Source organism: Bufo bufo, chromosome 1, assembly GCF_905171765.1.
Source record: "Bufo bufo chromosome 1, aBufBuf1.1, whole genome shotgun sequence".
NCBI lineage: Eukaryota > Metazoa > Chordata > Amphibia > Anura > Bufonidae > Bufo > Bufo bufo.
In genome coordinates, this window is record NC_053389.1 from 236,782,418 (window position 1) to 236,806,997 (window position 24,580).

A 24,580-nucleotide genomic window follows, 5' to 3' on the forward strand; every position below is an offset into this window, starting at 1 on the left:
CACTGCGCCTGCGCCGAATACAGACGCGCACGGCGCAGGCGCGAGAATTCGTCCACTGGCTCAGATGGAGGATGGCATTCAAGAGGAGATGGGCGGGCTGGAGGGACGAGCGGGGCGGCATACAATGTGAGTAGACCGAGCCTCTAGGTGCTGAAAAGACGCCCCCATAGCACCTAGAGGCTCATTAGCATATTAATAAAAGTTCGTTTTTTAGTGAAACGGATCCACACACAGGTCTGAGAATAGCATTGTTAGGTAGATCAGACACTAGCAGATCGCTAGTGTCTGAGAGCTAATTAGGTCAAAATCAGGTGGTAGAAACCCTTTAACTGCAAAATTCACAACAGGTGTTTGATCCATGAATCGCCCGATAAATTTGGTTCAATTAGAATTGGTATTTAAACAGTCCTCCTCATCATGCTGTTAACATTTTGACATCATGACTCCAAGACGACACCTAACAATTGATCAACAGTACCTCTCCATTTTGAGGCTTCAAGCAGGATGTTCTCAGACGGAAGAGGCCACTGAACTTAGAGTGCGCCAGCTCATCGAGGTTGCATCATTAGGGAACGGCTGCTGGAGACTGGGGTACCTCAAATGGAGTAGCCTGCACTTTCTCCAGACCTGAATCCCATTGAAAACCTATGGAATCAGCTGAGTAGCCATGTAGAGGCTCGTAACTCTACCCCAGAACCTCAATGACCCTTCAAGAAGAGTGGGATGCCATGCCTGAGCAGTCAATAAGTCGACTTGTGAACAGCAAGAGACATCGTTGTCAAGCTGTAATTGATGCTCACGGCCACATAACAAGTTATTGAGACACTGACATTTTAATAAATAGTTTGAGATGAGGAAATCACCATTGCATGCTTTTATGATATAACTAGCAGAAGGACCCGGCTTCGCATGGGTATATTTCATCTATTTCATTTAATGTTTGTGTGTCTCGTTAAAAGATATCGACAGTATCCCCTATAATAGTGACATCTACAGTACCCCTCCCCCTAACAGTGACTTCCACAGCCCCCACCCCTTAACACTAACCCCCCCACAGTGTTCCACTTCCTTAAAATGGGACCTTCATAGCAGCCTGCCCCTTTAACAGTGAGTTCCACAGCACCCCACCCCCTTGACAGCGACCTCTACAGGGGCCCACCCCTGAACAGTGACCTCTACAGCACCCGCCGCTTAACACTGACCATACGTTACAGTCCCCTTATTGTGACCTCCACTATTCCCGGTCCACAGTACCCAGTCTCCTTAACATTGACCCCCACAGCAGCCAACATTTTATTTGTGACCTCCACAGTACCCCGTCTTGTTAACAGTGATTTCCACAATAACCCACCCCCTTAAGGCTCCATTTACACGTCCGCAAAAGGGTCCGCACCCGTTCCGCAATTTTGCGGAACGGGTGCGGACCCATTCGTTCTCTATGGGCCCGGACATGAAGCGGAGAGCACACTATGTGCTCTCCGCTTCCGCATTTGCAGAGCGCGGCTCTGAACTTCCGGGTTTCGGCCACGAACTTCCGGCATTTCTATAGGGGGTGCCGGCCGGGTGTGTTGCAGATCCACAATTTGCGGGTCCGCAACACACCACGGACGTGTGAATGGACCCTAACAGTGACCTCCACAGAGCTCCATTTCCTTAAAATTTGACCTCCACAACACCCCGCCCCCTTAACAGTGACCTCTAAAGCACCCTGCCCCTTAACATTGACCTCCATAGCGGAACGTCCCCTTAAGAGTGACCTCCACCGTTCCCTGCCCCCTTAACAGTGACCTCCACATAATCCTGCCCCCTTTACAGTGACCTCCACAGCGGCCTGCCCCTTTAAGGCACCTTTCACACGGGCGAGTATTCCGCGCGGATGCGATGCGTGAGTTGAGTGCATTGCACCCGCACTGAATCCCGACCCATTCATTTCTATGGGGCTGTTCACATGAACGGTGATTTTCACGCATCACTTGTGCGTTGCGTGAAAATCGCAGCATGCTCTATTTTGTGCGTTTTTCACGTAACGCAGGCCCCATAGAAATGAATGGGGTTGCGTGAAAAGTGCGGGTGCGGTGCGATTTTCACGCACGGTTGCTAGGAGATGATAGGGATGAAGACCTGGTCATTATTATTTTCCCTTATAACATGGTTATAAGGGAAAATAATAGCATTATGAATACAGAATGCATAGTAAAATAGCGCTGGAGGGGTTAAAAAAATAAATAAAAATAATTTAACTCACCTTAATCCACTTGATCGTGCAGCCGGCATCTCTTCTGTCTTCTTTCTTTGCTGTGTGCAGTAACAGGACCTGTGGTGACTTCACTCCGGTCATCACATGATCCATCACATGATCTTTTACCATGGTGATGGACAGGGCTTTTTTTCTCAGAGAAAAGGTGGTGGAACTCACCCCCCTCCCCTGGCCACGCCCCTACCCACCCCTAGGACCGCCCCCTAAAACCGCCCCTTTAGAGAACAGGGATGCAAGTAAAATTGCCAGTGACGGTCGTGACAGCCAGGCTGCCAGTGCCCGCGGCAGTGGCGACTCTAGGAACAATATATAGGGGGGGGGCACAAAGATACCACAGTCAAAAATGGGGGGGGCAAAAACAAAATAAGTATATATAAATAAGATTACAAAATACGAGAGAATTGCGGTATGCCGGGATACATTTATAATAAAACAATTTACTTACAAAAGAAGCTATTCAGTCATCTGCTGTGCCGTCCTCTGCTTGCTTCCGTGGATTCTTTCCCCTTCTTTCTGTCTCTCGTCAGTGCGCAGGCGTACTGTTAGGCCCCTTTCACACGGGCGAGTATTCCGCGCGGATGCGATGCGTGAGTTGAACGCATTGCACCCGCACTGAATACCGACCCATTCATTTCTATGGGGCTGTTCAGAGGAGCGGTGATTTTCACGCATCACTTATGCGTTGCGTGAAAATCACAGCATGCTCTATATTCTGCGTTTTTCACGCAACGCAGGCCCCATAGAAGTGAATGGGGTTGTGTGAAAATCGCAAGCATCCGCAAGCAAGTGCGGATGCGGTGCGATTTTCACGCATGGTTGCTAGGTGACAGTCTATTTACTGTATTATTTTCCCTTATAACATGGTTATAAGGGAAAATAATAGCATTCTGAATACAGAATGCTTAGTAGGTGATCAATTGAGGGTTAAAAAAAAATAAAAAAATTAACTCACCTTCTCCTCTTGTTCGCGTAGTTCCCGGTCTCTTCTTTACTTCTTAAAAGATCAACTATAGGCTAGGACCTGTGGTGACGTCAGATCACATGCTCCAATCACATGGTCCATCACCACGGTGATGGACCATGTGATTGGAGCATGTGATCTGACGTCACCAAAGGTCCTTTAGCCCACAGCTCATCATTAAAGAAGTAAAGAAGAGACCGGGAACTACGCGAACAAGAGGAGAAGGTGAGAATTGATCACCTACTAAGCATTCTGTATTCAGAATTCTATTATTTTCCCTTATAACCATGTTATAAGGGAAAATAATAACATCTACACAACACCTAACCCAAACCCGAACTTCTGTGAAGAAGTTTGGGTTTGGGTACCAAACATGCGCGATTTTTCTCACGCGAGTGCAAAACGCATTACAATGTTTTGCACTCGCGCGGAAAAATCGTGGGTGTTCCCGGAACGCACCCGCACATTTTCCCGCAACGCCCGTGTGAAAGAGGCCTTATGGTGGATCTGTGGAAGACACACTGTTATGGGGGCATCTGTGGATGACACATTATGCCTCTCATTAGCCCTCATTATGCCTCTCATCACCCCCATACCTCTCATTAGCCCCCATATCAGCCCTTATGCCTCATTAGCCCCCATTATAAGCCATTATGCCTCATTAGCCCACATTATGCCTCTTATTAGCCCCCATATGCCTAATTAGCCCCCATTATGTCTCTAATTAGCCCCCATATGCCTCATTAGCCCCCATATGCCTCATTAGCCCCCATATGCCTCATTAGCCCCCATATGCCTCATTAGCCCCCATATGCCTCATTAGCCCCCATATGCCTCTAATAGTCTAATTAGCCCCCATGATGACTCTCATTAGCCCCCATTATGCATCATTAGCCCCCATATGCCTCCAATTAGCCCCCATATGCCTCCAATTAGCCCCCATATGCCTCCAATTAGCCCCCCATAGCCCCCATATGCCTCCAATTAGCCCCCATATGCCTCCAATTAGCCCCCAGCAGCCACATTTTTTATAAAATAAATAAAAAACCACTTACCTCTCCTGCTCCTGGACGGATGCCGCCTGCAATTTTCTTTCTCCTCAGTCGACTGTGCTCTGAACTGGCGCGCACAGCGTGAGGTCACAGAGCGCCCTCACGCTGTGCGCAGCCCTGCACAGCTGACAGCCGAGGACCAGGAAGTGGTAAGTACAGAGCGTTTACCACTTCCTGGTCCTTCGGTACACTAATGAGCGCTTCCATAATGGAAGCGCTCATTACTATTCACCTGGGAGAATCAGCGGGGGGGCACCCGGGGGAAGGGGCAAGTCAGCGAAAATAGGTGGCGGAACGCCGTTCCGGCGCGTTCCGCCAGAAAAAAAGCCCTGGTAAAGGATCATGTGATGACCGGAGTGACGTCACCACAGGTCCTATTACTGCACACAGCAAAGAAAGAAGACAGAAGAGATGCTGGCTGCGCGATCAAGTGGATTAAGGTGAATTAAATAAAAAAAAAAAATTTTTTAACCCCTCCAGCGCTATTTTACTATGCATTCTGTATTCAGAATGCTATTATTTTCCCTTATAACCATGTTATAAGGGAAAATAATACAATCTACAGAACACCGATCCCAAGCCTGAACTTCTGTGAAGAAGTTCGGGTTTGGGTACCTCTCACGCGCGTGCAAAACGCATTACAATGTTTTGCACTCGCGCGGAAAAATCGTGCATGTTCCCGCACCTTTTCCCGCAACGCCCGTCTGAAAGAGGCCTAACAGTGACCTCCACAGTGGCCGCCCCTTTATTAGTGACCTCCACAGTACCCCATCTCCTTAACAGTGATTTCCACAACACCCCGCCCTCTTAACAGTGGCTTCTACAGCAATCTGCCGCTTAACACTGACCTCCATAGTGGACCGTCCCCTTAACTGTGACCTCCACAGCACTTCGCTCCCTTCACAGTGTCATCCACAGCACCCTGCCCCTTTAAAGCTGACCTACAGCAGAGAAGAAAAATGGCTGGATTGTTATGGAAACCTGGTGTAAAACTGTGCGTATGTGGAGACTAAGGGCCTGCGAGCTTCTATTGGCTGATAAGGGTTATATGACCATGTGTATGGCAGTTGGGATATGAGGAGAAAGACCTGCAGGCTTCTATTTGCTAATGTAGGTCATGTGATGGTGCCATATTAGAATTTTTTGGGAATATCTCAGGAATGGTATGTGCTAGAGAGCTGAGGCCCAGTCTAAAACCTTCCAGGACACCTGATGTACCTGTGTGCCAAATTTCATGATTGTAAATGCGGCGGTGCGGATTCCTTTAGCGGTGTAAGGGATTTAGGTAGCGGGGCTGTCGTCTCCTGGGTAGACAGGCACAGTTTAGCAGGCACACCGAAGCAGTTACAGTCCACACGACAGGAACTTCGTTTAACTGACCTCAGCCAATTTTATTGTCAGGTTGCGGTACAGAACATAAAATATAACAAACAAAAATCCTAAGCCTGTCCGGCTCTAACTATACAGCATGAAACCTCCCTGACCAAGTGCCGGCCTAATACCAAGCACCCAAACAAAATAGCAAAGTCCGTACCTCTTGAAGTGCTCTCACAGGCTCCATGCAGGTAACCTGTTCCCAGGCTGAGAGAGCTGTGTCTGCAGTCTCAGCCTTATATCAGGCTAACACACCTGAGGAGTAATTACCTGACAGCCCAAAACCCGGACTGTCCGGATGGAGTGGGGCCCACCCTTCTCTCCCCACTCCAGCAACACAGGCCCTAAAAACAGGTTTTATGCAGACCCGAATTGCAGAGACCTCTCCTGAACATTGTCCTGGTTGCTTTTAAATGACAGAAGTGAGAAATCTTGGGCACACATAGACCCCGTCCACTACTTCTCCAGACACTCTGTCACAGCGGACATACACACACATACACTCAGCTTTATATATTAGATATCACTGTTGAGTGAATGTTTTACGTTTTCCATAAATTTCACCCGAAAGCTAAATATCCCTTCTTGTGAGCAGTGTATTCACTCAGCGGAGCCAAATGTGTATGGGGGTGATGAGAGAGATAGCTGTCGGCAAAGTCATTAGGACATCAGCTATTCAGTATATGCCCAGCTTTAAGTCTCATTCACACATCTGTGTCCGTGCTCAAATCCGTGAAAAGGTGGTCAGTGAAGCCTGTGTGTCCGTTTTTTTACTGTCCGTGTCTTCTGTGTTTCACAGACGCTGTGCAGCTGAAAAATAATTTTCAATCTCTTCCTAATGATCCGTGAAACACAGATTACATCCATGTTGCATCTGTCTTTTTCACGGACCCATAGACCACAATGGGTTTGATGGATCTGTGAGCACAGACAAAATAGAGCATACATCTGTGCTGAAACCACTGACCCATGGACCATGGTAAAACACTGATGTGTGACACACATTAAAATGAATGGTTACGTGTGCTGTCCGTGGAAAAAAAGTATGACACACGTACATGGAACACTGATGTGTGAATGGGGCTCTAGACAGTTCTGTGCCACCTGTGATTGAAGATGTAGCCATTCAGCATGGGCATTTAACTGATAACCATCTTTATTATAGACTAGCTGAAGGACGGGTGTATTTAATCTATTTCATTTAATGTTTGTGCGTGTCATTAAAAGATATCAACACTATCCACTATAACAGTGACATCCACAGCCCCCCACCCCTTAACACTAACCCCTTCCCCCACAGTACCACATCACTTAAAATTGCACCTCCACAGAAGCCCACCCCTTAACTTTGACCTTTACAGCAGCCTTCCCCTTTAACAGTGACTTTCAGAGCATACCACCCCCTTGACAGTGACCTCCACAGGGGCCCGTCCCTTTAACAGTGGACTTTACTGGATCGGGGTTTGTCCTTTTAAACAGCTCACTCTAAGACAGCAGCACTGTACTGTCTTAGTGTGATCTGCAGGGAGAAAGTCACCCTCCCTCCTAGCCCTGCAGCTGACAGAAGTTGATTTTTACCTTCATTTTTTCAATCCCTGTCGGCTGAGTAGTGGAGGGGGCATGGCCTAACCAGATCGGGGCGTGGCTTAGCGCGACCTAGAAGTTGATTTTTAACTTTATTTTTTAAATCTCAGTCGGCTGAGGAGTGGGAGGGTGTGTGGCCTAACCAAATCGGGGCGTGTCCTTTTGAACAGCTCATTCTAAGGGTCCATTCACACGTCCGTAGAATGGGTCCGCATCCGTTCCGCAATTATGCGAAACGGGTGCGGACCCATTCATTCTCTCTGGGGCCGGAAGAGATGCGGATAGCACACAGTGTGCTGTCCGCATCCGCATTTCCGGAGCGCAGTCTCGATCTTTCAGTCTGCAGCTCCGGAAAAAAATAGAGCATGTCCTATTCTTGTTCGCAATTGCGGACAAGAATAGGCATTTCTATGGGGGTGCCGGCCGGGTGTATTGCACTACGGACGTCTGAATGGAGCCTAAGACAGCAGCACTGTGCTGTCTGAGTGTAAGCTGCAGGGAGAAAGTCACCCTCACTCCCACCCCTGCAGCTGACAGAAGTTGATTTTTACCTTCATTTGTTTTAATCACCGTCGGCGCAGGAGTTGGAGGGGGCATGGCTTAGCTGGCCTGGGGGCGGGGTTCTAAGTCTTTTGAGGGTGGACACATTGTGGCAGGAGGCGTGTCTGGGCTCCTTCCTGCCAGAGTGATGCCCCTCTGGGCACCTTGCTGGCTCATTTGCATACCAAATAAACTGGATTTTCAGTGTATAAAAACATCTATTGATAGAACAAAGTCACATCTTGAAATAAGGTACTAAGTGCTATTAGGCCATGGCTTTACTTCAATAGCAATTATCCTTTATTTATATTATTTATTATATTATATATTTATTATTATATTTATTTCCTTTAAAGCTCTCCTACAGCAGTGAAGAAAAATGGCTGGGTTGTTATGGAAACTGGGAGTAAAACTGTGTATGTGGAGGCTGGAGGACCTGCGAGCTTCTATCGGCTGATAATGGTCATGTGACCAAGCTGCTATTGGCTAATGCATTTTTTGGGAATATCTCAGGAACAGTACATCCTAGAGAACTGAGACCTGGTCTAAAGCCTTCCCGGACACCTGATGTACCTGTGTGCCAAATTTCGTGATTTGCGACGGTACCGATTCCTTTAGCGGACATACACACACACATACACTCAGCTTTATATATTAGAGAAGTGCATGCAGTACATGTTGTCACGGATCCGAGTGGGGGTAACTCTAATCCGTAGGATGTCAATATGAAAGATAGCTGCTAGGCCAGGACAGGAATCAGGGAGCAGGTCACCTCCTATTACATCCCTAATTCTGACCCTGTCTCCTAGCCGTATGAGCCGACCCTGATGGTAGGAGGGCTCATACTCAGGAACCTAAGATCCCTACTAGCCCTCAGGGTGGCCCTGGACTAGGAGCAGAGTAAGACGACCTGTTCCTCCACATCACGGACGAACAGGAGTCTCAGTGGCCAGGCTGCAAGGAAAGGGGCACATGTACAGCATTTGGCAATGGCAGGTAAGTAAACTAGTATTACACGTACCTGCCACAGACACGCAGCCTGGAACCCCTGCACGAGAGCTGCTGTCCACAAGAACACAAACGGACACAGCCCACACCACACATCACACAGGAAGCCAGGACCATAAGCTGCAATAAATATAAAGACACCACTAGACATATAACAATACTAGAACAATAATGTCTAACATAACTTATGGCCACAAGGGTGGCCCTCACTGGCAGATGGTAAATAACCAGGAGGATGACTCCAGCTAACCATGGCTGAAGTACCCCTCAGATACAGGCATCCAACGGAAGCTAAATAGCCCAAGTAGCCACACCCACACACAGACACACCCAGTGTTCACACACTAAGAAGGGAGTTAACCCTTCCTACACCAGGCAAGGGAAGAAAGCCACTTAAAGGGGAAGTGTACAATCAACTTCCACACTGCAGCTGTTACCGCAGGCAACGACATGCGTGGCAACCATGTCCTGGGAAATAGCCAAAGGCCGAGACACTGCCACCACATGTACACAACACCACACGTTGCCACGGGCAGCCACAAGTGGAGGGAAGTGTCACAGTACACACATACATAAACCTTGTGCACACCAGACATAGAAAGTGCATACATACACACACACATAGCCAGAGGCAACCGCACGCATCAACAGTGAGACGCCTAGCAACCAGCTCAGGCTGCTACACTGCCAACAAATACCTGTTGTCCGCGGCAACCGCACTAGAGGCAGACTACTAACAGCCCCCAGCTGCGGTTGACAAAACACCCAGACCGCGGGCAACTGCATGCGGCTTCCAAGGAGTCACGACCATGCACATGGGCGTGACACATGTCCTGTGCTTTACATGTGTCTGGATGAGCTACTCCTTTGGATACCAGCTGAAGACATCTCCATTTAATTGTTATGGTACACTATGGGGGTCATTGATTAAGGTTAATAACCCCTGCGCTGGCGATGGATCCCCAAAGTTATGCTGAGGTGCCGGCCTCTACATAACTTCGACGCATCCACCGCCGGTCTAATTGTAAGCCAGCTTCCTTTATGTCCTAAATTTAGACCATTTTCTACGCCTAAAACTGGCCTAGAAAATGAAGAATGAGACCCTTCGTGCCTCATTATCGGAGTTGAGTTTCGCATTTTGACACAGTAATTTATGCGAATAGACAAAGTGTCACATCATAGACCCGAGATGAAGCAAGTATCACAATATTTGCTGCAAGATCGCGGAGCCCATACATTTTACGGTATGACAGAGACTATATTGTTAACAAAGTTTTCAAATAAATCGAGTTCAGATACAGCAATCCAAATCCGATTCGCTCAACACTAAGGGGCACATTTATTAAGCCCCAAACCCTAAACTGGGGGTGGATCATCCGGAGTTATGAAGAGGTGCCAGCCTCTACGTAACTAAATGTATGACAGCTTCCTAGCTAGCTTACCTAAAACAGGCGTGGAAAAAGGTAAATGAGACGGCCCCTTTCCTGCCATGCCCACTTTTTTATACCTGGCGTTAGTGGGGAGAAGTCGCAGAACACGGTTAGTCGCAGACCATCGTTAGTTGCTCCGCAATCTGCGCCTGAAATACGCCTAATTTAGGGGTATTTCAGCTTAATAAATGACCCCCTAAGTCTGACCTCAGGTGGTCGTTTTTCACATAGACTAGTCTAATCTATTAGTGAATCAAAAAAGTTTCAACCTTACGGAGAAAAGTCGCATATCTCCGCAAATGTGCGACTTTTAATGAAAAAAAATGGATGAAGAAAAGTATGCCAGCCCTGGGGTGAAGTGGAAATTAGATTGTTTTTGCGACAAATTCAGGCACAAAAATTGTGCACCTAAAATAGGTTGGAAAAAAGTTGCAAAAGTTATAACTTCTGAATTAGTCTAAAAAATCTAAACAGTCAAACACAGCACTAAAAAAGCATTTTTTGGACTAAAAACAGGTGCAGACCTTTTAGTAAATGTGCCCCGTAAGAGAGCAGTGTTTATGATTAATACTGTGAGATTTGGTTGCGCTCCAGTAAGAATTTCTTTGGCGTTCTTGGCAGAATTATTGAACCCTTGTCTCATCTCCTCTTGTCTTCTACATTCAGGCATCAGATTTAACCATTGAACTCACAGACTCTCCAAAAGAAAAGCCTGATCCAAGCAAGCTGGTGTTCGGCACAGTCTTCAGCGATCACATGCTGACAGTTGAGTGGTCTGCAGAGAAGGGATGGCAAACACCGGCAATCAAACCTCTACAGAACTTGAGCTTACACCCAGCATGCAGTGTGTTTAACTATGCCATAGAGGTGAGTGGTGGCAAATGTGTTCAGTGATGGCTGTATCGGGGCAAGGGTGTGACAACCTCTCAATGATAAGTAGTATAAAGAGTATGGATCTCATGGATATGTCTCCGCACCTCAGATCATTTCACTTGATGAACAAGCATTTTGCTAGTTCATCAGGTGATATGCGGCACCTTTAGCGTTTGTAGGAACGCCTGTTCCAGATAATTGGCCCAAGCTTTGGGCCATGTAAATGCAGCTTTACACTACTGTCGGCAGCACATCCTCTGTTTACACTGGGTGATGTGATGCCGGCATAAAGTTATCTTTTGTTGGCAGAATATATAAGATCAGACAAGTGTTTGCTTGTTTGTCGGCTGATCGTCTAATCGCCTTTAAAGCTACTTTCACACTTGCGTTCGGAGCGGATCCGTCTGGTGTCTGCACAGACGGATCCGCTCCTATAATGCAAACTATGGTATCCGTTCAGAACGGATCCGTCTGCATTATATTTCACAAAAAAATCTAAGTGTGAAAGTTAGTCAGACAGATCCGTCCAGACTTTGCATTGAAAGTCAATGGGGGACGGATCCGTTTGAAAATTGAGCCATATTGTGTCAACTTCAAACGGATCCGTCCCCATTGACTTACATTGTAAGTCTGGACGGATCCATTTGGCTCCGCACGGCCAGGCGGACACCCGAACGCTGCAAGTTGCGTTCGGGTGTCCGCCTGCTGAGCGGAACGGAGGCCAAGCGGAGCCAGACTGAGGCATTCTGAGAGGATCCGCATCCACTCAGAATGCATTGGGGCTGGACGGATGCGTTCGGGGCCGCTTGTGAGAGCCTTCAAACGGAGCTCACAAGCGAACCCCGAACGCAAGTGTGAAAGTAGCCTTACACGGGCCAGTGATTGCTTAGGAACGTCCCTTGTAAAAGGCTGTTAATAGATGGAAAAACTTTCACTACAGCATAAGATGTGCAGATCCCAACGCCACACTGGTAATATGGACATTATTGTTGGACAGAATAACCCTTGACCACCTGCATCTTACATTTACCATTATAGTCATAGCATGTGTTAGGGGTTTTTATTATTAATATTTCTTTTCTGTGCAGCTTTTTGAAGGATTGAAAGCATATCGGGGAGAAGATGGCAAGATCCGATTGTTTCGACCACAGCTAAACATGGAGAGGATGTTCCGATCGGCGAAAAGACTGACTCTACCTGTAAGTCCATCTGTGTCTGATTATGATAGTCATTCAACCAGAGGTGCAGATTGTTAGGCCAATTCCTGGAATCAATCATGTGTAGGAATATTAGAAACATGGAATGTGTCTGCAGATAAGAACCATTTGGCCCATCTAGTCTGCCCAATATACTGAATACTAGGGATGTCCCGATACCATTTTTTTAAGACTGAGTACGAGTACCGATACTTTTATTTAAGTACTCACCGATACCAATTACCGATACTAATTTTAACAATAAAATACACACATGTATTTTGTGACCACTGACCAACCAAAAGGCCCAAAAACAGAACTATAACATTCCAAGGAGACGTTATACTGTATGGGGCAGCTACAAGGAGACATTACACTGTATGGGGGCAGCCACAAGGAGACGTTATACTGTATGGGGGCAGCCACAAGGAGACGTTCTACTGTATGGGGCAGCCACAAGGAGACGTTATACTGTATGGGGCAGCCACAAGGAGACGTTATACTGTATGGGGGGCAGCTACAAGGAGACGTTATACTGTATGGGGGCCACAAGGAGACGTTATATTGTATGGGGGCAGCCACAAGGAGACATACTGTATGGGGCAGCTACAAGGAGACATACTGTATGGGGGCAGCCACAAGGAGACGTTACACTGTATGGGGGCAGCCACAAGGAGACGTTATACTGTATGGGGCAGCTACAAGGAGACGTTATACTGTATGGGGGCAGCCACAAGGAGACGTTACACTGTATGGGGGCAGCCACAAGGAGACGTTACACTGTATGGGGGCAGGCACAAGGAGACGTTACACTGTATGGGGGCAGCCACAAGGAGACGTTATACTGTATGGGGCAGCTACAAGGAGACGTTATACTGTATGGGGGCAGCCACAAGGAGACGTTATACTGTATGGGGCAGCCACAAGGAGACGTTACACTGTATGGGGGCAGCCACAAGGAGACGTTATACTGTATGGGGCAGCCACAAGGAGACGTTATACTGTATGGGGCAGCCACAAGGAGACGTTATACTGTATGGGGGCAGCTACAAGGAGACGTTATACTGTATGGGGCAGCCACAAGGAGACGTTACACTGTATGGGGGCAGCCACAAGGAGACGTTATACTGTATGGGGGCAGCCACAAGGAGACATTATACTGTATGGGGGCAGCCACAAGGAGACGTTATACTGTATGGGGACGGCCACAAGGAGATGTTATACTGTATGGGGCAGCCACAAGGAGACGTTATACTGTATGGGGGCAGCCACAAGGAGACGTTATACTGTATGGGGGCCACAAGGAGATGTTATACTGTATGGGGGCACCACAAGGAGACGCTACTGTAAGGAGTCAGGACAACAATTTTTGAAGCCCCCCCTCCTCAGTATAATAGTCTTGTGGCCATCATACAGTAATGTATATTTCTTCTTGCCCTAATGCCTGCTTTTAGAGATCAATGTGCAGCTTGCAGGCAGGAAGGGAAGGACCAGGGCCATAGAAGACAGAAACTATCACCTTTAGAGGGACTCGCTCCTGGCAAACACAGCTCTGCTGCAGTGAATGCAGTGGAGCAGACTGTGATGTAATTATAGTTATTGCAGGGACTCAGAGAATCGTCTGAGAGTTTATTAGTTAAAACGAATCGAATGAGTCAGAGACTGTGTCACCCCAGACTTCCTGCTCTGCTACATGCACCCTGTACACACACAGCTCCACTACATGCTATGCTAATAATGCTCCCCCTTCCCCCCGGACGGACTTACAGGGAGCCGCAGAGCAGGAAGCCTGGCAGGGACTCGGTGACTATTCTTTTAACTAATAAATTGTCAGACGATTCTCTGAGTCCCTGCACTGTGAGTCAGTGCTGGTTGCCTCTGATTGGTTGGAGGGCGGGGAGGGGCAGGGCGGAGCTATCTTCCACTCTAGGCTCCAATTACACTGCCTGCTGCTGCCTGTGAAGCTGTTAGGGCTCTTTCACACTTGCGTTCTTGTCTTCCGGCATAGAGTTCCGTCGTCGGGGCTCTATGCCGGAAGAATCCTGATCAGTTTTATCCTAATGCATTCTGAATGGAGAGAAATCCGTTCAGGATGCATCAGGACGTCTTCAGTTCCGGAACGGAACGTTTTTTGGCCGGAGAAAATACCGCAGCATGCTGCGCTTTTTGCTCCGGCCAAAAATCCGGAACACTTGCCGCAAGGCCGGATCCGGAATTAATGCCCATTGAAAGGCATTGATCCGGATCCGGCCTTAAGCTAAACGTCGTTTCGGCGCATTGCCGGACCCGACATTTAGCTTTTTCTGAATGGTTACCATGGCTGCCGGGACGCTAAAGTCCTGGCAGCCATGGTAAAGTGTAGCGGGGAGCGGGGGAGCAGTATACTTACCGTCCGTGCGGCTCCCGGGGCGCTCCAGAGTGACGTCAGGGCGCCCCAAGCGCATGGATCATGTGATCGCATGGATCACGTCATCCATGCGCATGGGGCGCTCTGACGTCATTCTGGAGCGCCCCGGGAGCCGCACGGACTGTAAGTATACCGCTCCCCCGCTCCCCACTACTACTATGGCAACCAGGACTTTAATAGCGTCCTGGGTGCCATAGTAACACTGAACGCATTTGGAAGACGGTTCCGTCTTCAAATGCTTTCAGTACACTTGCGTTTTTCCGGATCCGGCGTGTAATTCCGGCAAGTGGAGTACACGCCGGATCCGGACAACGCAAGTGTGAAAGAGGCCTTAGCTGTGCGAGGTGCAGGGGCTGCGGAGACACATAGAAGCGGCGCACAGGTATCGGCAGTGGTATCGGGGACATTTGCACGAGTACATGTACTCGTGCAAATGCCCGGTATCGGTCCCGATACCGATACTGGTATCGGTATCGGGACATCCCTACTGAATACTATGGATAGCCCCTGGCCCTATCTTATATGAAGGATGGCCTTATGCCTATCCCATGCATGCTTAAACTCCTCCACTGTATTTGCAGCTACCACTTCTGCAGGAAGGCTATTCCATGCATCCACTACTCTCTCAGTAAAGTAATACTTCCTGATATTACTTTTAAACCTTTGCCCCTCTAATTTAAAACTATGTCCTCTTGTAGCAGTTTTTCTTCTTTTAAATATTCTCTCCTCTTTTACCTTGTTGATTCCCTTTATGTATTTAAGTTTCTATCATATCCCCTCTGTCTCGTCTTTCTTCCAAGCTATACATGTTAAGGTCCTTTAATCTTTCCTGGTAAGTTTTATCCTGCAATCCATGTACCAGTTTAGTAGCTCTTCTCTGAACTCTCTCCAAAGTATCAATATCCTTCTGGAGATATGGTCTCCAGTACTGCGCACAATACTCTAAATGAGGTCTCACTAGTGCTCTGTAGAGCGGCATGAGCACCTCCCTCTTTCTACTGGTAATGCCTCTCCCAGTGGCGTATCTATCACGAGGCCAATGGGGCGGCAAAATGCCTTGTTTGCCCCTTGTCCCATCCGTCTTATACGCCGGTATACTCAGATACGATGGTATATTCTAACCCCCAGGCGTTCCCATGGTGACAGGGACACTTGCCTGGGGGTTAGAATATACAGGGCCACGCCGCATCAGGAGTACATTTATAAACTGTAATCAGTAACTTTAACTTTAACCCCTTAAGGACTCAGCCCTATTTCACCTTAAGGACTTGGCCATTTTTTGCAAATCTGACCAGTGTCACTTTAAGTGCTGATAACTTTAAAACGCTTTTACTTACCCAGGCCGTTCTGAGATTGTTTTTTCGTCACATATTGTACTTCATGACACTGCTAAAATTGGGTCAAAAAAGTAAAATTGTTTGCATAAAGAAATACAAAATTTACCAAAGTAAAGTTTCCAAGTTTCAATTTCTCTACTTCTATAATACATAGTAATACCTCCAAAAATAGTTATTACTTTACATTCCCCATATGTCTACTTCATGTTTGGATCATTTTGGGAATGATATTTTATTTTTTGGGGATGTTACAAGGCTTAGAAGTTTAGAAGCAAATCTTGAAATTTTTCAGAAATTTTCAAAAACCCAATTTGTACGGACCAGTTCAGGTCTGAAGTCACTTTGCGAGGCTTACATAATAGAAATCACCCAAAAATGACCCCATTCTATAAACTACACCCCTCAAGGTATTCAAAACTGATTTTACAAACTTTGTTAACCCTTTAGGTGTTCCACAAGAATTAATGGAAAATAGAGATACAATTTCAAAATTTCACTTTTTTGGCAGATTTTCCATTTTAATATTTTTTTTTCCAGTTACAAAGCAAGGGTTAACAGCCAAACAAAACTCAATATTTATGGCCCTGATTCTGTAGTTTACAGAAACACCCCATATGTGGTCGTAAACAGCTGTACGGGCACACGGCAGGGCGCAGAAGGAAAGGAATGCCATACGGTTTTTGGAAGGTAGATTTTGCTGGACTGTTTTTATTTTACACCATGTCCCATTTGAAGCCCCCCTGATGCACCCCTAGAGTAGAAACTCCAAAAAAATTGCCCCATTTTAGAAACTACGGGATAGGGTGGCAGTATTGTTGGTACTAGTTTAGGGTACATATGATTTTTGGTTGCTCTATATTACACTTTTTGTGAGGCAAGATAACAAGAAATAGCTGTTTTGGCACCGTTTTTATTTTTTGTTATTTACAACATTCATCTGACAGGTTAGATCATGTGATATTTTTATAGCCCAGGTTGTCACGGATGCGGCGATACCTAATATGTATACTTTTTTTTTTATTTATGCAAGTTTTACACAATGATTTCTTTTTTGAAGCAAAAAATATCATGTTTTAGTGTAGCCATATTTTTTTCAGTTTTTGGGCGATTACCTTAGGTAGAGGTATGATTTTTGCGGGATGAGATGACGGTTTGATTGGCACTATTTTGGGGTGCGTGTGACTTATTGATTGCTTGCTATTACACTTTTTGTGATGTAAGGTGACAAAAAATGGTTTATTTAGCACAGTTTTTATTTTACATTTTTTACGGTGTTCATTTGAGGGGTTAGTTCATGTGATATTTTTATTGAGCCGGTCGATATGGACGCGGCGATACCTAATATGTATACTTTTTATTTATTTATGTAAGTTTTACACAATAATATCATTTTTGAAACAAAAAAAAATCATATTTTAGTGTCTCCATATTCTGAGAGCCATAGTTTTTTCAGTTTTTGGGCGATTATCTTAGGTAGGGTCTCATTTTTTGCGGAATGAGATGACGGTTTGATTGGCACTATTTTGGGGTGCATATGACTTTTTGATCGCTTGCTGTTACACTTTTTGTGATGTAAGGTTACAAAAAAATTGTTTATTTAGCACAGTTTTTATTTTTTACGGTGTTCATCTGAGGGGTTAGGTCATGTGATATGTTTATAGAGCCGATCGATACGGACGCGGCGATACCTAATATGTATATATTTTTTTCCCCTATTTTTTACCAATTTTCTTTTACTTTATTTGGGGAAAATGACGTTTTTGTTTATTTTTACTTGAAACTTTAAATTTTTTGGGGGGAAAACTTTTTTTTTTCACTTTATTTTTTGTCCCACTTTGGGACTTGAACTTTCGGGGGTCTAATCCTTTACAATGCATTCCAATACTTCTGTATTGGAATGCATTGGCTGTATGAGTAATACTGTGTGTATTATTCATACAGCTTCCGGCCTGTGAGATCCAGGGGGCTGGATCTCACAGGCTCTTCACCAGAAGGCAGCGCGATGCCTTCCTTAGGCATCGCGCTGCCTTTCATGCCATCGGGTCCCCCCAAAGCCCCATGGGGACCCGATGGCACCGCCGACTACCGCCGCCCGCACAATAAAAAGCCGCAAACCACAGGTCTGAATTGACCTGCGGTTTGCGGCGATCGCCGACACGGGGGGGGTCACGGGACCCCCCCGCGCATTTAGCCGAGGTGCCTGCTCAATGATTTGAGCAGGCACCGTGTTCTGATCACCGCCCACCAGGCGGCGGTGATCGGAACTATAGATGACGTATCGGTACATCATGGGTCCTTAAGGACTCGGGAAACATGCCGTACCGGTACGTCATGCGTCCCTAAGGGGTTAATCATCGCTGATCTCTTTACTTGGATACCTTACTCTTAGCTCCGGTAACAGCAGGCAGTGCGGGCGGCGCTCACTCACTGACGTCACGCTCCTGCTCCTCCCACTAGGCGGCGCAGGCGCGTGACGTCAGTGAGTGAGCGCCGCCCGCACTGCCTGCTGTTACCGGAGCTAAGAGTAAGGTATCCAAGTAAAGAGAAGTACAAAGGCACGGGGGGCACACCAAATATAGTGAAACAGAGTGCTGGCCTGGTATATATAAAGAACATGAACAAAACCAGACAAAGAAATACCATACAATGGCCGCACCTCAAAGAAATATGCAATTTATTTAGAATATAGAGGTTTAAAAACAACATTTACATGGGGCAAACCCCAAAGATGGTACAATAGAAATATAACAATATCTATGTATGCATGTGGTAGTGTCCCACAGAGAGAGCAATGCATGAGCGGATATACAATCAAATCCCTACAAAATAACCTCCCTCAATCCTATGGTGGAAACACAAACATAATGGTAACACACAAGGCATACAAAACCCATCCACGAGGAGTGCACTGAAGCCTGACGCGTATCGCTAGTACCTGGACTAGCTTCCTCAGAGGTCCATGTACATTCTAATCCTAGGAACTCGTCCTATATAGTCAGTGAATTAAAATATCCAATTTGATAAATGTATAACAGCTGTGGTCATACCTATTAAACTCATTAGGTCAGGGGGTCAAAGGGAAACCGCCGATGGAGGTCACTTGGATATGTCCCGGTGCATGGTCCACGCGCACCCGCGGACGCCAGCGATGCCGGCGTGTTGACAGCACAGGTGCGCATGCGCAAGATGGCACCCGGAAAAGACACCAGCGCCACGATGCGTTCCAAACAGCGGAAACGCAGTAAGGCGTCGGACGTCACATCCGGGAGCCACATCACAGCTAAACCCCAATGCAGCGCAAACCGCACATGGAGACAAGCGCAGCAAAACTAAATATTAGAACAGAGGACACACATGGTTCAACAAAACTAATTACATGATTGCGACAAATTACAAAAAGTGCACGCATATATATACACATAATAATAATACAATCACAGTACAATATAATAGCGGACACCATGTGACCCCTAAGAAATATAGTTCATGTTAAACAATGTATTTCATAAATCCTACAGTTATATACGCTCTCTCATGCATAATCAGTGGGAGATCACAAATCATTTGCATAATATCCATGGTATAAAGTGCTGAGTCAGTGCTTTCACATAAAGAGCCTAAGTAATATATATAATAAAGAAATATTAATAAAGCTAATAAAAGTGATATGTAGAGAAAATCAAAAGTGAAAAACATAGTGTACAAAAATGTATACTATGAAAAAATTTTATAAAAAATATATTCTAAAATATAATACAAGGGGGGGAGGGGAAAGGCAGTGAATTTGTTTCAACACATATAAGAATCATCTTTAATATTGGTGCTTAATCCATCCATGAAGGGCATGAATAAAAATGCAAATAAATATAAAAAAGCTTTTTCAATAAATTATTACACAATGTATCAATAAAGCCTAAAATCCCACCAGTGATCATTTCACACGATAAATATACAAAAATTATAAACATTATAAATAAAGATCATTTTATAAAAATAATCACATATGCAATATGCAATCCATGAGGGTGTGGACCATGCACCGGGACAAGCGGCCAGAGAAGCGCAGGCGCATATTCAGGGAAGGGAGCAAGCAAGGACCCATAAAGATCAACAATAGATCCATTCTCATTGAAAAATTGTTAGGCCCTATTCTTTGTCAATAAAGACTAATCTCAGACAGGACATAGACTAGCAATGAGTAAACCACCACATATGTATGGAAATATACAGAAATATATAAAAATGTATGGTTAGACAAAGGCAAGGTTAGCAACTCAGAGTAGAGGCGTAAGGTAGGCCAAAAAAGAAGAAAATTTATTAATGTGGAAATTCATGGCCCGGGGTCATTGGAGTCACGCGACAGAAAGTCGTACCGAGTCCAATGACCCGAGGTCAATGAAAGTGCCAAGAGTGCCATTTTGGTAAATCATCCCTATGTTCATGGTGGTGAAGGCAAATAGATCCAGGAAGGGAAGATCCGTGATGCGGTAAGTCCTGTATCCCAGTGAGCACCAATCTTGTGGTCCTAAAATATGTGGAGATATGAAAGAGAAAAATAGAAAAAGGGAAAAACGTGAGGAAAAACAAACAATGTGATATATAGGCCCACAGAATTAATAAATGGGCCTACATATAAAAACCAGTGAAGGTAAGTTCCTCATTAAGGCCCCCTGGGGATTGCGAACCAAGGTTAAATATCCACCTTGATTCAGAACGGAGCAAACACCTGGAGATATGTGTGCCCCTGATGTTGCCCCGAATCAAATCCAATCCCACCACCCGTAGTTCATCGTACCTGCCATTATGGTGATCCAAGAAATGAGTTGCCACTGATGTGAGAGGTTTATCACCCTTGCTTCTATCTCTTGCTGCAAGCCGGATGTTTGATGTATGCTGCTGAACTCTCTTCCTCAACTCCTGCATGGTCTGGCCCACATAGATCTTCTCACAGGGGCAGAGGAGGGCATATACTACGTTCCTAGAACGGCAATTGATGTAATGTTTTAGGTACCATCTGGAATTCTCTCCATAGGAAAAAGTGTTGGAATTCAACATGAATTGACATGTATTGCAGTTCCCACAGGCATATGTACCTCTAAGGGTCACACCTCTGCCCGTGAATGTAGCTGGGCGTTGAAAATGACTACATACTAATGTATCCTTTAGGTTAGTTGCCCTTCGTGCTATAATTTTGGGCTTATCATCAACGTGTGCCGCCAATTTGCCATCTGATTGAAGTAAAAATCAATGGGTGTTCAAAATTCTGTAAAGATCCGGCCATTGATTGTTATACTTAGTAATTAGCCGTACTTTACTGTCCCTTGGTTTAGGCCTGGGTACAAATAGGTCATCACGTACAGATTCCTTCGCATTTTCAAACGCCTGTGATATGACTTTTTTGGGGTAGCCCCTCTCATACAGTCTTGTTGATAAATCTTCTGATGCCACCCTAAAATCACACATTTCCGTGCAATTGCGTCGTAGCCGCAGGAACTGACCCCTGGGTATGCCCGTCTTCAGATGTTTTGGATGGAAGCTTGAAAAGTGCAATATATTATTAGTTGCTGTGTGTTTACGAAAAAGTGATGTCACTAAACTACCATTATTTACCTTTATTTTGAGATCCAGAAAATCAACCTCAAGGTCTGAGATATTAGATGTCAAAGTTATATTATATTGATTATTGTTAAGTCGATGGATGAAATCTTCACATTCCTGTCTTGAACCCTGCCAGAAAAACAAAATATCGTCAATAAACCGGTACCAACCCACCACATGGCCCCTAAAGCTGTCCAATGGGTACACCCGTGTGACCTCCCACCAACCTAAGAATAGGTTGGCGTAGGAGGGTGCACACCGTGCCCCCATTGCCGTGCCCGAGACCTGCCTGTAGAAGGTGCGATCAAAAACAAAATAATTGTGTGAGAGGACAAATTCCAATAGTCTCACCAGGAAAATGTGGTGGGCTGGATCACCTGCAGTAGAACTGGACAAGAAGAACTCGACGGCAGTAATCCCATGATTATGGGCAATATTGGAGTATAGTGACTCGACATCACATGTGACCAGTAAAATGTCAGGTGGCAAGGTAACTTCCTTCAGTTGCTGGATGAGGTGCATGGAGTCACGTATATAGGATTTTAGGCCCAGAACGAACGGCTGTAAAAAGAAATCTAGATAAATAGATGCTTGTTCGCAAAGGCCCCCAATCCCAGCCACAATTGGCCGACCTGGTGGATCCTCCAGGTTTTTATGCACCTTAGGCAACATGTAAAAGGTTGGTGTAATAGGGCAACTCACCTCCAAAAATTGGAGTTCCCGTTTCGTGATGATTTTCATGTCAAAGGCCCTTTTCAGGAGTTGATCCAATTTTTTCTTGAAGGTGGTTGTAGGATCTGCTGGAATGGGAGTGTAAAAGATCTTGTTACCTAATTGCCGTTTGGCCTCATTTAAATATTTACCCATATCCCACAGAACTACATTCCCACCTTTATCGGCTTCCTTTATAACAAAGGAGCTGTTTTGTTGCAGTTGTTTGATGATAGTGGATTCTATTACGGCCATATTTCTCCCCCTGGTAGTATTTTTTTGGAGTTTCCGGACTTCCTGGAGCACAGCTTGGAAAAACAGATTGATATTAGGAAAGAGACTCAATGATGGTGTAATTGTGGCCGGTTTCGATAAACTAAAGGGTCTCCTACCCAAGTCACTCTCACTCTCCTTCAATAGGTCCATTAAGTCAAGAAAGACACCACGTTCATCCTCCATCAATTGTGTCACAAGCGTGGGTTGGGCATAAAGTAATTTGAAACATAACTGTCTACAAAATAAATAAATATCCTTCACAAACTCAAACTTATCCAATGTATTCATAGGGGAGAAGGACAATCCCTTTTGTAGAACAAGTCTTTCTTGCTCTGATAGTATATGAGAGGAGAGATTTATGACCTGTAGTGACCCGCTAGCCTGTGAATGACTAGTTTCTACATCCGTTTCTTGTATGGTACTGATTGATTGTTGCCCCTGCGTAATTGAGGTCCCTTTCTTCTGGGATTTTCGTAGTCCCCTCCGAGTTCGCTGTCTTCGCTGTTTTCGGATAAAAAATCCGCATCCCTCGTCGTACCTGGGGTCGCCTGTTTTACAATTGCATTATTTGTTTGATAACCCCTAGAGGGTGCCCGTGTGTTACCACTATGTTTCCACCTGAAGGCCTGTTTCCTTTCAAAATCACCTTTGTCACGTTGAAATTTCGTTTTTTTGCCTATCATAATCTCTTTATCAAAACTCTCCAATGTTTCTTTTAGTCTCGCCTGAAACAATGCAACCTTATCCCTATCATGCTGATCTAATTTGGATTCTAGTTCAATAAGCCTAAGTTTGGTCCGTTGTAACAATTCCCTATCATGTGCAATCAACATGTCCATCAATATTTTGGAGCATTGTAGGAGTCCCTGTTCCCAGGTCTCCTTAAATTCCACAGTAACTTCCCATGCGGGAAATTTTTGCACCCTCAAGCCTCTAGGGATGATGGAACACTTGAGGTATTCCTCAAGGCTCTTAATGTTCCACCAAACCCGTGTATAAAGTTTATGGGTGTCAATGATCTCAGACGTTAATGTTCTGAAGTCACCCCCTGTATCAGTGACCCCATCTTCATGGAACAACGCAGTTGCCTGCGAAGTCCATGCTGCCTCCCTCGCCTCCAAATTGAATGCCATGGTATGACCACACTATAGGGTGCCACAACCCCAGAAAAGGCAGAAGGGAACTCGTCCCTAGCCCTGCGAACCAAACTGAAGTACAAAGGCACGGGGGGCACACCAAATATAGTGAAACAGAGTGCTGGCCTGGTATATATAAAGAACATGAACAAAACCAGACAAAGAAATACCATACAATGGCCGCACCTCAAAGAAATATGCAATTTATTTAGAATATAGAGGTTTAAAAACAACATTTACATGGGGCAAACCCCAAAGATGGTACAATAGAAATATAACAATATCTATGTATGCATGTGGTAGTGTCCCACAGAGAGAGCAATGCATGAGCGGATATACAATCAAATCCCTACAAAATAACCTCCCTCAATCCTATGGTGGAAACACAAACATAATGGTAACACACAAGGCATACAAAACCCATCCACGAGGAGTGCACTGAAGCCTGACGCGTATCGCTAGTACCTGGACTAGCTTCCTCAGAGGTCCATGTACATTCTAATCCTAGGAACTCGTCCTATATAGTCAGTGAATTAAAATATCCAATTTGATAAATGTATAACAGCTGTGGTCATACCTATTAAACTCATTAGGTCAGGGGGTCAAAGGGAAACCGCCGATGGAGGTCACTTGGATATGTCCCGGTGCATGGTCCACGCGCACCCGCGGACGCCAGCGATGCCGGCGTGTTGACAGCACAGGTGCGCATGCGCAAGATGGCACCCGGAAAAGACACCAGTGCCACGATGCGTTCCAAACAGCGGAAACGCAGTAAGGCGTCGGACGTCACATCCGGGAGCCACATCACAGCTAAACCCCAATGCAGCGCAAACCGCACAT

At 45.7% G+C, this 24,580-nt stretch overlaps 1 protein-coding gene across 2 annotated transcripts in view; it reads left to right on the forward strand.

Moving 5' to 3' along the window:
* LOC121005018 (branched-chain-amino-acid aminotransferase, cytosolic-like) overlaps nt 1-24,580 on the forward strand; it is a 143,469-nt gene that overhangs the window by 96,335 nt on the left and 22,554 nt on the right. For both annotated transcript variants that reach the window (XM_040437524.1, XM_040437515.1), the window contains exons 3-4: nt 10,873-11,073; nt 12,168-12,278. In XM_040437524.1, coding sequence (XP_040293458.1) covers nt 10,873-11,073; nt 12,168-12,278 — 312 coding nt within the window. The remainder of the gene's footprint in view (nt 1-10,872; nt 11,074-12,167; nt 12,279-24,580) is intronic.